At 38.5% G+C, this 15,000-nt stretch overlaps 1 protein-coding gene across 1 annotated transcript in view; it reads left to right on the top strand.

Moving 5' to 3' along the window:
• Positions 1–7,849, top strand: part of prf1.3 (perforin 1.3) — an 11,623-nt gene extending 3,774 nt beyond the window's left edge. Inside the window, exons 3-4 of the mRNA XM_047808342.1 lie at positions 6,056–6,925; positions 7,097–7,849. Coding sequence (XP_047664298.1) covers positions 6,056–6,925; positions 7,097–7,382 — 1,156 coding nt within the window. The 3' untranslated portion in view covers positions 7,383–7,849. The remainder of the gene's footprint in view (positions 1–6,055; positions 6,926–7,096) is intronic.
• The last annotated feature ends 7,151 nt before the right edge of the window (positions 7,850–15,000 follow it).

Here is a 15,000-nt window from a genome sequence, read left to right as displayed (position 1 = left end):
CACAACATCAGACACAACATTAGACACAACATCAGACACAACATTAGACATCAGACACAACATCAGACACAACATTAGACACAACATCAGACACAACATTAGACACAACATTAGACACAACATTAGACACAACATTAGACACAACATCAGACACAACATTAGACACAACATTAGACACAACATTAGACACAACATTAGACACAACATTAGACACAACATCAGACACAACATCAGACACAACATTAGACACAACATTAGACACAACATCAGACACAACATTAGACACAACATCAGACACAACATTAGACACAACATTAGACACAACATCAGACACAACATTAGACACAACATTAGACACAACATCAGACACAACATCAGACACAACATTAGACACAACATCAGACACAACATTAGACACAACATCAGACACAACATCAGACACAACATCAGACACAACATAAGACACAACATAGACACAACATTCAGACACAACATCAGGACACAACATCAGACACAACATTAGACACAACATTAGACACAACATAAGACACAACATTAGACACAACATCAGACACAACATTAGACACAACATTAGACACAACATCAGACACAACATCAGACACAACATTCAGACACAACATAGACACAACATCAGGACACAACATCAGACACAACATTAGACACAACATTAGACACAACATCAGACACAACATCAGACACAACATTAGACACAACATTAGACACAACATCAGACACAACATTAGACACAACATCAGACACAACATTAGACACAACATTAGACACAACATTAGACACAACATCAGACACAACATCAGACACAACATCAGACACAACATTAGACACAACATCAGACACAACATTAGACACAACATTAGACACAACATTAGACACAACATTAGACACAACATTAGACACAACATCAGACACAACATCAGACACAACATTAGACACAACATTAGACACAACATCAGACACAACATCAGACACAACATTAGACACAACATTAGACACAACATCAGACACAACATTAGACACAACATTAGACACAACATCAGACACAACATCAGACACAACATTAGACACAACATTAGACACAACATTAGACACAACATTAGACACAACATCAGACACAACATCAGACACAACATTAGACACAACATTAGACACAACATCAGACACAACATTAGACACAACATCAGACACAACATCAGACACAACATTAGACACAACATCAGACACAACATCAGACACAACATCAGACACAACATTAGACACAACATCAGACACAACATTAGACACAACATTAGACACAACATTAGACACAACATTAGACACAACATCAGACACAACATCAGACACAACATTAGACACAACATTAGACACAACATCAGACACAACATCAGACACAACATTAGACACAACATCAGACACAACATTAGACACAACATTAGACACAACATCAGACACAACATCAGACACAACATTAGACACAACATTAGACACAACATCAGACACAACATTAGACACAACATCAGACACAACATTAGACACAACATCAGACACAACATCAGACACAACATCAGACACAACATTAGACACAACATTAGACACAACATCAGACACAACATCAGACACAACATCAGACACAACATTAGACACAACATCAGACACAACATCAGACACAACATCAGACATCAGACACAACATAAGACACAACATAAGGCACAACATTAGACACAACATCAGACACAACATCAGACACAACATTAGACACAACATCAGACACAACATCAGAAACACATCAGACACAACATCAGACACAACATCAGACACAACATTCAGACACAACATTAGACACAACATAGACACAAAATCAGACACAACATCAGACACAACATTAGACACAACATTCAGACACAACATAGACACAACATCAGACACAACATCTCGACACAACATCAGACACAACATTAGACACAACATCAGACACAACATTAGACACAACATCAGACACAACATCAGACACAACATTAGACACAACATTAGACACAACATCAGACAGAACATCAGACACAACATCAGACAAAACATTAGACACAACATTAGACACAACCATTAGACACAAATAGACCATCAACCAACTAGACACAACATCAGACACAACATTAGACACAACATCAGACACAACATTAGACACAACATTAGACACAACATTAGACACAACATCAGACACAAACATAGACACAACATTAGACACCAACATTAGACACAACATCAGACACAACATTAGACCATAAACATCAGACACAAACATCAGACACAACATTCAGACACACATTAGACACAACATCAGACACAACATTAGACACAACATTAGACACAAACATCAAGACACAACATCAGACACAACATTAGACACAAACATTAGACACAACATCAGACACAACATTAGACACAACATCAGACACAACATCAGACACAACATAAGACACAACATGAGACACAACATGAGACACAACATGAGACACAACATGAGACACAACATGAGACACAACATGAGACACAACATGAGACACAACATGAGACACAACATGAGACACAGCATGAGACACAACATGAGACACAACATGAGACACAACATGAGACACAACATGAGACACAACATGAGACACAACATGAGACACAGCATGAGACACAACATGAGACACAGCATGAGACACAACATGAGACACAACATTAGACACAACATCAGACACAACATTAGACACAACATCAGACACAACATTAGACACAACATCAGACACAACATCAGACACAACATCAGACATCAGACACAACATCAGACACAACATTAGACACAACATCAGACACAACATCAGACACAACATTAGACACAACATTAGACACAACATTAGACACAACATCAGACACAACATCAGACACAACATTAGACACAACATTAGACACAACATCAGACACAACATTAGACACAACATCAGACACAACATTAGACACAACATTAGACACAACATCAGACACAACATCAGACACAACATCAGACACAACATTAGACACAACATCAGACACAACATTAGACACAACATTAGACACAACATTAGACACAACATTAGACACAACATCAGACACAACATCAGACACAACATTAGACACAACATTAGACACAACATCAGACACAACATCAGACACAACATTAGACACAACATTAGACACAACATCAGACACAACATTAGACACAACATTAGACACAACATCAGACACAACATCAGACACAACATTAGACACAACATAAGACACAACATAAGACACAACATAAGACACAACATCAGACACAACATCAGACACAACATTAGACACAACATTAGACACAACATCAGACACAACATTAGACACAACATCAGACACAACATCAGACACAACATTAGACACAACATTAGACACAACATCAGACACAACATCAGACACAACATCAGACACAACATTAGACACAACATCAGACACAACATTAGACACAACATCAGACACAACATTAGACACAACATCAGACACAACATCAGACACAACATCAGACACAACATCAGACACAACATTAGACACAACATCAGACACAACATCAGACACAACATTAGACACAACATTAGACACAACATCAGACACAACATTAGACACAACATCAGACACAACATCAGACACAACATCAGACACAACATCAGACACAACATCAGACACAACATTAGACACAACATCAGACACAACATCAGACACAACATCAGACACAACATTAGACACAACATCAGACACAACATTAGACACAACATCAGACACAACATTAGACACAACATTAGACACAACATTAGACACAACATTAGACACAACATTAGACACAACATCAGACACAACATTAGACACAACATTAGACACAACATCAGACACAACATTAGACACAACATTAGACACAACATCAGACACAACATCAGACACAACATTAGACACAACATTAGACACAACATCAGACACAACATCAGACACAACATTAGACACAACATCAGACACAACATTAGACACAACATTAGACACAACATCAGACACAACATAGACACAACATTAGACACAACATCAGACACAACAGTAGACACAACATCAGACACAACATCAGACACAACATCAGACACAACATAGACACAACATTAGACACAACATAAGACACAACATCAGACACAACATCATACACAACATAAGACACAACATCAGACACAACATCAGACACAACATTAGACACAACATTAGACACAACATTAGACACAACATAGACACAACATAGACACAACATCAGACACAACATTAGACACAACATTAGACACAACATCAGACACAACATCAGACACAACATTAGACACAACATCAGACACAACATTAGACACAACATCAGACACAACATTAGACACAACATTAGACACAACATCAGACACAACATTAGACACAACATCAGACACAACATTAGACACAACATCAGACACAACATAAGACACAACATCAGACACAACATTAGACACAACATCAGACACAACATCAGACACAACATCAGACACAACATCAGACACAACATTAGACACAACATCAGACACAACATCAGACACAACATCAGACATCAGACACAACATCAGACACAACATTAGACACAACATCAGACACAACATTAGACACAACATTAGACACAACATTAGACACAACATTAGACACAACATTAGACACAACATTAGACACAACATCAGACACAACATCAGACACAACATTAGACACAACATTAGACACAACATCAGACACAACATCAGACACAACATTAGACACAACATTAGACACAACATCAGACACAACATCAGACACAACATTAGACACAACATCAGACACAACATTAGACACAACATTAGACACAACATCAGACACAACATTAGACACAACATTAGACACAACATCAGACACAACATTAGACACAACATCAGACACAACATCAGACACAACATCAGACACAACATCAGACACAACATTAGACACAACATTAGACACAACATCAGACACAACATCAGACACAACATCAGACACAACATCAGACACAACATCAGACACAACATTAGACACAACATTAGACACAACATTAGACACAACATTAGACACAACATTAGACACAACATCAGACACAACATCAGACACAACATTAGACACAACATTAGACACAACATCAGACACAACATCAGACACAACATTAGACACAACATCAGACACAACATTAGACACAACATTAGACACAACATCAGACACAACATTAGACACAACATCAGACACAACATTAGACACAACATTAGACACAACATCAGACACAACATCAGACACAACATTAGACACAACATCAGACACAACATTAGACACAACATTAGACACAACATCAGACACAACATCAGACACAACATCAGACACAACATTAGACACAACATCAGACACAACATCAGACACAACATCAGACACAACATTAGACACAACATCAGACACAACATCAGACACAACATTAGACACAACATCAGACACAACATCAGACACAACATCAGACACAACATTAGACACAACACAAACAAAATGTTCCTTTCATCGCTTCAGCTTGTTCCTGTTTTAATGTCTAAAAAAGTAACAAAAAATACACTTAATTTTTTTTGAGATTTTCTCACATTTCTGATCATTATTAACCTTCTGCTGACTCGCTCTCACCTGCTGACTCGCTCTCACCTGCTGACTCGCTCTAACCTGGTCTCAGCTTCATCAGCGAAACGTTCTCTAGAACTTCCAGGGGTCAGACTTTAGTCCTTGTCTGAAGACAGCCAGTGACTCGACGTAAAGTGGACAAGGTTCATTTTAGGTAATGTTCACAACAGCACCAACCCTCTCTCTCTCTCTCTCTCTCTCTCTCTCTCTCTCTCTCTCTCTCTCTCTCTCTCTCTCTCTCTCTCTCTCTCTCTCTCTCTCTCAGGCTCAGAGTGAAGATCCAGCCTCCTTTGTCCAAAGAGTTCCTCGACTCAGTGAAAGCTCTTCCTATGTCCTATAAGAGTCAGACTGAATCCGCTTACCATCACTTCCTGTCCATCTTTGGCACTCACTACCTGCGTCAGGTGAATTTAGGTGGCCGTGTGCAGACCATCACCGCGGTGCGCACGTGTCAAATCGCCATGAAGGGTCTGTCAGTGCGAGATGTCAGTAACTGTCTCTCTGCCGAGGCATCGGCTGTGATCCAGGGCGTTGAAGTTAAAGGCCAGGCGAGTTACTGCAAGAGCAAGAGCAATAAACTTGAAAACAAAAGCGGCTTCAGCGCCTCCTTCTCGGATCGTGTTACTGAGGTCTTTGGTGGCAACGGAGGCAGTGCGGACCTTCTGTTCTCCCCAGATAAACAGCATGGATACGACGCGTGGATGAAGACGCTGCAGACCATCCCTGGAGTCGTTTCCTACAGGCTGTCACCGCTGCACCTGCTCGTGAGGAACGACTCGGCCAGGAGGGAAGCTCTTCGGAAAGCCATCAGCCAGTATGTGATGAAGAACGCCGTGTCATCCTCCTGCTCCTCTAAGTGTAAAATCGGACACCGTAGTCCTGACTGTGCGTGCAAATGCAGTGGGCACCAAAATATCGACTCAAACTGCTGTCCGGGTCACCCCGGTGTCGCAACCCTGAACGTCAAGGTGGAGAGAGCATCCGGACTCTGGGGGGATTATTTCTCCAAGACCGACGGCTATGTTAAAGTCTTCTATGGGAAGAGCGGAGCATGCACGCCAGTTATATGGAATAACGATTTCCCAGTCTGGAATTATGACGTTAAATTTGGAACTGTGAATTTGTCAAAGAGACAGTGAGTAAACAGCGCAAATCAAATTTAGACCTTCAGGTTATTCCTTACATCACAATAACACTTTACAGGTTTAAAAATAATATTGAAAATGAAGGAGTGTTTCTGTTAGAGCACCTTCTGTAGAACTCATGCTAATACAGAACCCATGTCTACTCTTTATTCTCATTACAGGCCTATACGCTTTGAGGTGTGGGATCGTGATAACAAGTGGGACGATAACCGCCTGGGCACTTTCAGCATCGTTCCTACAAAAGGCATCAACGTAAAGAAGCGGTTTAATCTGAAACATGGCTCACTCTTCACCTCCATCACGGCAATCTGTGGTCCAAACCTTCAGGGAACAATTTGTGAGCGCTATGCCCCTTCACCTGAAGGAGAGCGACTCATCACCTACCCTGAGCTGCTCCAGAAGCGGCATCAGCCCTGGACCAAGAAAAACTACAACACCATGCTGTAGAGAGAAGAGAGCATTAATGTCTCACCAACATGCTGAGAAGCTTATTCGCTCATTGCTGAGACATCAGAACAAAACTCCGGTGAAATCCTTTATTTTGATCTGTTAGGAAATTCATATCAGCTCCTTCATGTCCTGCTTTATGTTTATTACAAAAAATGTACTTTTTTTTTTTAGTTTCAAAACTAAATACTTATCCTGTGGGCCTAAAGGCTTTAAAAGTATTTTTTTAGACTATGTAAACATTTTATTAGCATGATTTGTGATTATAAGTTTTATTTGCAAAATATACTTTGCTCGTTGTTACATTTGATTATTTAGGATAATTCAGACTTTTTTGTCACAATAAAATATCTAGCACACTCATGAAAGTCCAAAATGCACTGCTGCTTCGTTTGCTTTTGCTTTTTACATTTTTATTGAAAATGTACTAAATAATGTACTAGTTAATAAAGCGCTGATAAAAATGATGTTCTCTCAGTGTCATCATTCCTGTGAAACAAATGATGGCAGATTAATACACCACTTATAAATGAGGCTTTTGTGTGATTTGCACCACGTCACCCCCCCTCTGTGCATGTGCTCAGTCATCTAGATTTAGTATAACATAGTATGGTATAGTATGATGTAGTATAATATAGTATAGTGTATACAGTATTTCACAGAAGTGTGTACACCTCTCACATTTGTGGGTGGGTGGGGGGGTGTCACCCTGTCAGCGCTCAGACCATACGCTGCACACTGCATCAAACTGGTCTGCATGGCTGACATCCCAGAAGGATGTCATTCTAAAGATGATGCGTAAGAAAGCCCATGTTGGTGTCTTGCCTACAGTCAAGCCTGGTGATGGGATTGTCATGGTCTGGGGATGCATGAGTGCTGCTGGCACTGGGGAGCTACAGTTCACTGATTGATCCATAAAGCAGAGCATGATCCCCTCCCTTCAGAGACCTACACCAAATAGGACTCGACTTGAGTTAATTATGACAATTTGGCTATTTCATCTGGTTTTGATGAGATATATAACTGTGTCATCAGCTTAACAATGGAAACTAATCCCATGTCTTCTAATAACGTTCACTAATGGAAGCATGTATAATCGAGAAAAGCAGAGGTCCTAGAACTGATCCTTGAGGGACCCCATAATTAACTGGTAGTAAACTAAAGGATTCACCATTTAATTCTACAAAATGGTATCGGTCAGACAGGTAGGATCTAAACCAGCTTAAAGCCTGACCATGAATACCTGTGTAATATTGTAAGCGATCTAGAAGAATGTTGTGATCTATAGTGTCGAATGCAGCACTAAGGTCAAGTAGAACTAATAGTGACATACAGTCTTGGTCCGAAGCTAAGAACAAGTCGTTTGTAACTTTAACAAGTGCAGTTTCTGTGCTATGATGGGGCCTGAAACCTGACTGAAACTCTTCAAGGATGTTGCTCTCCTGTAAGAAGGAGCTCAGTTGAACAGACACAACCTTTTCTAGTGTTTTAGACATAAACAGAAGGTGTGAGATAGGTCTGTAATTTGATAGTTCATTAGGGTCTAAGTTAGGTTTTTTGATGAGTGGCCTAATAACTGCCAACTTAAAAGACTTCGGGACGTAACCTAAAGATAACGAGGAGTTAATGATATTAAGAAGAGGCTCAGCAGCTTTATGTAACACTCCTGTCAGTAGTTTAGTTGGGATGAGGTCTAGTGAACATGTTGTTGATGTAGCTGTAGTAATAAGTTTATCTAACTCTTCCTGTCCTGTACTTGTAAAGCTCTGTAGTTGTGAGTGTAGAGCTTTAGGTGAGACTGAGTCATGAGATGCTGTCACGGGTTGAACATCAACTATTTTATTCCTGATACTTTCAATTTTATCAGTAAAGAATATCATAAAGTCCTCACTACTGAACTGTGATGGACGTGTGTTCAGATCTCTGAGTTTTTGTTAATCTAGTCACTGTGCTAAATAAAACCCTGGGGTTGTTCTGGTTATTTCCTATGAGTTTGCTCAGGTGCTCAGAGCCCTAGCAGCTTTTAGAGCCTGTCTATAGCTGGACATACTGTCCTTATACACAGTTATAATAACCTCTAATTTAGTTTTTCTCCATTTTCACTCAAGGATTGCTTCATCAACAATCATTTGAAGACTTTGACAGGAACAAATTTGTGTTGGGTCTGTGGTGAATTTTGTGCTAACTGTTGTAGAAATTACATTATTTGCATTACTTACTGTTCAGTGTCACCCAAATGAGGAAGAGATTCACTTCTGAGTTCCTCTCAAGGTTTCTTCCTCATATCATCCCAGGGGGTTTATTATAGTATAGTATAGTATAGTATAGTGTAGTATAGTATAGTATAGTGTAGTGTAGTATAGTATAGTATAGTGTAGTATAGTATAGTATAGTATAGTGTAGTATAGTGTAGTATAGTGTAGTATAGTATAGTATAGTGTGGTATGGAGTAGTATGGTGTACAGTTACATTTTACATTACGATTCCCTTAGTCTGTAGTGTAGTGTGGTGTGGTGTGGTGTAGTGTGGTGTAGTGTGGTGTGGTGTAGTGTGGTGTAGTGTGGTGTGGTGTGGTGTGGTGTAGTGTAGTGTGATGTAGTATGTAAGTGAAAGTGAAAGCGACGTGACATATGGCTAAGTACGGTGACCCATACTCAGAATTTGTTCTCTATAGTGTAGTGTAGTGTAATGTAGTGTAGTGTAGTGTAGTGTAGTGTAGTGTAGTGTAGTGTAGTGTAGTGTAATGTAGTGTAGTGTAATGTAGTGTAGTGTAGTGTAGTGTAGTGTAATGTAGTGTAGTGTAATGTAGTGTAGTGTAGTGTAGTGTAATGTAGTGTAGTGTAATGTAGTGTAGTGTAGTGTAGTGTAGTGTAGTGTAGTGTAGTGTAATGTAGTGTAGTGTAGTGTAGAGTAGTGTAGTGTAATGTAGTGTAGTGTAATGTGTGGTGTAATGTGGTGTAGTGTAGTGTAGTGTAATGTAGTGTAGTGTAGAGTAGTGTAGTGTAATGTGTGATGTAATGTAGTGTAGTGTAGTGTAATGTAGTGTAGTGTAGTGTAGAGTAGTGTAATTTAGTGTAGTGTAATGTGTGGTGTAATGTGGTGTAGTGTAGTGTAGAGTAGTGTAATGTAGTGTAGTGTAATGTGTGGTGTAATGTGGTGTAGTGTAGTGTAATGTAGTGTAGTGTAATGTGTAGTGTAGTGTAGTGTAATGTAGTGTAGTGTAGCGTAGTGTAGTGTAATGTAGTGTAGTGTAGTGTAGTGTAGTGTAATGTAGTGTAGTGTAATGTGTAGTGTAGTGTAGTGTAGTGTAGTGTGTGGTGTAATGTAGTGTAGAGTAGTGTAGTGTAATGTAGTGTAGTGTAGTGTAGTGTAGAGTAGTGTAGTGTAATGTAGTGTAGTGTAGTGTAGTGTAATGTAGTGTAGTGTAGTGTAGTGTAGTGTAGTGTAGAGTAGTGTAGTGTAATGTAATGTAGTGTAGTGTAGTGTAGTGTAGTGTAGTGTAGTGTAGAGTAGTGTAGTGTAATGTAGTGTAGTGTAATGTGTAGTGTAATGTAGTGTAGAGTAGTGTAGTGTAATGTAGTGTAGTGTAGTGTAGTGTAGAGTAGTGTAGTGTAATGTAGTGTAGTGTAGTGTAGTGTAATGTAGTGTAGTGTAGTGTAGTGTAGTGTAGTGTAGTGTAATGTAATGTAGTGTAGTGTAGTGTAGTGTAGTGTAATGTAGTGTAGTGTAGTGTAGTGTAGTGTAGTGTAGTGTAGTGTAGTGTAGTGTGTGGTGTAATGTAGTGTAGAGTAGTGTAGTGTAATGTAGTGTAGTGTAGTGTAGTGTAGTGTAATGTAGTGTAGTGTAGTGTAGTGTAGTGTAGTGTGTAGTGTAGTGTAGTGTAATGTAGTGTAGTGTGTGGTGTAATGTAGTGTAGTGTAGTGTAGTGTAGTGTAGTGTAGTGTAGTGTAGTGTAGTGTAATGTAATGTAGTGTAGTGTAATGTAGTGTAGTGTAGTGTAGTGTAATGTAGTGTAGTGTAGTGTAATGTAGTGTAGTGTAGTGTAGTGTAGTGTAGTGTAGTGTAGTGTAATGTAGTGTAGTGTAATTTAGTGTAGTGTAGTGTAATGTAGTGTAGTGTAGTGTAGTGTAATGTAGTGTAGTGTAGTGTAGTGTAGTGTAGTGTAGTGTAGTGTAATGTAGTGTAGTGTAGTGTAATGTAGTGTAATGTAGTGTAGTGTAGTGTAGTGTAATGTAGTGTAGTGTAGTGTAATGTAGTGTAATGTAGTGTAGTGTAGTGTAATGTAGTGTAATGTAGTGTAGTGTAATGTAGTGTAATGTAGTGTAGTGTAATGTAGTGTAATGTAGTGTAGTGTAGTGTAGTGTAATGTAGTGTAGTGTAATGTAGTGTAGTGTAGTGTAGTGTAATGTAGTGTAGTGTAGTGTAGTATAGTGTAGTGTATTGTAATGTATTGTAGTGTAGTGTAGTGTAGTGTAGTGTATTGTATTGTAGTGTAGTGTAGTGTAGTGTAGTGTAGTGTAGTGTAGTGTAGTGTAGTGTAGTGTAGTGTAGTGTAGTGTAGTGTAGTGTAATGTAGTGTAGTGTAGTGTAGTGTAGTGTAGTGTAGTGTAGTGTAGTGTAGTGTAGTGTAGTGTAGTGTAGTGTAGTGTAATGTAGTGTAGTGTAGTGTAGTGTAATGTAGTGTAGTGTAGTGTAGTGTAGTGTAGTGTAGTGTAGTGTAGTGTAGTGTAGTGTAGTGTAGTGTAGTGTAGTGTAGTGTAATGTAGTGTAGTGTGTAGTGTAGTGTAGTGTAGTGTAGTGTAGTGTAGTGTAGTGTGTAGTGTAGTGTAGTGTAGTGTAGTGTAGTGTAGTGTAGTGTAGTGTAGTGTAGTGTAGTGTAGTGTAGTGTAGTGTAGTGTAGTGTAGTGTAGTGTAGTGTAGTGTAGTGTAGTGTGTAGTGTAGTGTAGTGTAGTGTGGTGTAGTGTAGTGTAGTGTAGTGTAGTGTAGTGTAGTGTAGTGTAGTGTAGTGTAGTGTAGTGTAGTGTGTAGTGTAGTGTAGTGTAATGTAGTGTAGTGTGTGGTGTAATGTAGTGTAGTGTAGTGTAGTGTAGTGTAGTGTAGTGTAGTGTAATGTAATGTAGTGTAGTGTAATGTAGTGTAGTGTAGTGTAGTGTAATGTAGTGTAGTGTAGTGTAATGTAGTGTAGTGTAGTGTAGTGTAGTGTAGTGTAGTGTAGTGTAATGTAGTGTAGTGTAATTTAGTGTAGTGTAGTGTAATGTAGTGTAGTGTAGTGTAGTGTAATGTAGTGTAGTGTAGTGTAGTGTAGTGTAGTGTAATGTAGTGTAGTGTAGTGTAATGTAGTGTAATGTAGTGTAATGTAGTGTAGTGTAGTGTAATGTAGTGTAGTTTAGTGTAGTGTAATGTAGTGTAGTGTAGTGTAGTGTAGTGTAGTGTAATGTACAGTAGTGTAGTGTACAGTAGTGTAATGTAGTGTAATGTAGTGTAGTGTAGTGTAGTGTAGTGTAATGTCATGTCATGTAATGTGGTGTAGTGTAGTGTAGTGTAGTGTAATGTAATGTAGTGTAATGTAATGTAGTGTAATGTAGTGTAGTGTAATGTAATGCAGTGTAATGTACAGTAGTGTAGTGTACAGTAGTGTAATGTAATGTAGTTTAGTGTAATGTAATATAATGTAGTGTAATGTAATGTAGTGTAGTGTAGTGTAGTGTAGTGTAGTGTAAGTGTAGGGTAGTGTAATGTAGTTGTAATGTATGTAGTGTAGTTGTAATGTAGTGTAGTTGTAATGTAGTGTAGGTAATTGTAGTGTAGTGTAAGTAGTTGTAGTGTAGTGTAGTGTAATGTAGTAGTGTAGTGTATGTAGTGTACGTGTATGTGTGTAGTGTAGTGTAGTGTATGTAGTGGTAGTGTAAGTGTAGGTATGTAGGTAGTGTATGTAGTGTAGTGTAGTGTAGGTAATGTAGTGTAGTGTAATGTAGTGTAGTGTACTGTAGTGTATTGTAGTGTACTGTAGTGTAGTGTAGTGTAATGTAGTGTAGTGTAGTGTAGTGTAGTCTAGTGTAATGTAGTGTAGTGTAGTGTAGTGTAGTGTAGTGTAATGTAGTGTAGTGTAATGTAGTGTAGTGTAGTGTAGTGTAGTGTAGTGTAATGTAGTGTAGTGTAGTGTAATGTAGTGTAATGTAGTGTAGTGTAGTGTAATGTAGTGTAGTGTAGTGTAATGTAGTGTAGTGTAGTGTAGTGTAGTGTAATGTAGTGTAGTGTAGTGTAGTGTAGTGTAGTGTAATGTAGTGTAGTGTAGTGTAATGTAGTGTAGTGTAGTGTAGTGTAGTGTAGTGTAGTGTAGTGTAGTCTAGTATAGTGTAGTGTAGTGTAGTGTAGTGTAATGTAGTCTAGTATATTGTAGTGTAGTGTAGTGTAATGTAGTGTAGTGTAGTGTAATGTAGTGTAGTGTAGTGTAGTTTAGTTTAGTGTAGTTGTATAGTGTAAGTGTAAGTGTAGTGTAGTGTAAGTGTAGTGTAATGTAGTGTAGGTAGTGTAAGTGTAGTGTAGTAGTAGTGTAGTGTAGTGTAATGTAGTGTAATGTAGTTGTAATGTAGTGTAGTGTAGTGTCGTGTAGTGTAATGTAGTGTAGATGTAGTGTGTAGTGTAGTGTAATTGTAGTGTAGTGTAGTGTAATGTAGTGTAGCTGTAGTGTAGTGTAGTGTAATGTAGTGTCGTGTAGTGTAGTGTAGTGTAATGTAGTGTAGTGTAGTGTAAGTGTAAGTGTAATGTAGTGTAGTGTAGTGTAATGTAGTGTTAATGTAGTGTAGGTAAGTGTAGTGTAGTGTAGTGTAGTGTAATGTAGTGTAGTGTAGTGTAGTGTAGGGTAATGTAATTGTTAGTGTAGTGTATTGTAGTTTAGTGTAGTGTAGTGTAATGTAGGTAGTAGTGTAGATGTAATGTCATGTAGTGTAGTGTAATGTAGTGTAATGTAGTGTAGTGTAGTGTAATGTAGTGTAGTGTAGTGTAATGTAGTGTAGTGTAGTGTAGTGTAGTGTAGTGTAGTGTAGTGTAGTGTAATGTAGTGTAGTGTAATGTAGTGTAGTGTAGTGTAGTGTAATGTAGTGTAGTGTAGTGTAGTGTAATGTAGTGTAGTGTAGTGTAGTGTAATGTAGTGTAGTGTAGTGTGTAGTGTAATGTAGTGTAGTGTAATGTAGTGTAGTGTAGTGTAGTGTAATGTAGTGTAGTGTAGTGTAGTGTAGTGTAGTGTAGTGTAGTGTAGTGTAGTGTAGTGTAGTGTAGTGTAGTGTAGTGTAGTGTAGTGTAGTGTAGTGTAGTGTAGTGTAGTGTAATGTAGTGTAGTGTAGTGTAGTGTAGTGTAGTGTAGTGTAATGTAGTGTAGTGTAGTGTAGTGTAATGTAGTGTAGTGTAGTGTAGTGTAGTGTAGTGTGTAGTGTAATGTAGTGTAATGTAATGTAGTGTAGTGTAATGTAGTGTAGTGTAGTGTAGTGTAATGTAGTGTAGTGTAATGTAGTGTAGTGTAGTGTAGTGTAGTGTAGTGTAATGTAGTGTAGTGTAGTGTAATGTAATGTAGTGTAGTGTAGTGTAGTGTAGTGTAGTGTAATGTAGTGTAGTGTAGTG

This window comes from Tachysurus fulvidraco, chromosome 24, assembly GCF_022655615.1.
Source record: "Tachysurus fulvidraco isolate hzauxx_2018 chromosome 24, HZAU_PFXX_2.0, whole genome shotgun sequence".
NCBI lineage: Eukaryota > Metazoa > Chordata > Actinopteri > Siluriformes > Bagridae > Tachysurus > Tachysurus fulvidraco.
This window is presented reverse-complemented; position numbering and strand designations above follow the sequence as displayed.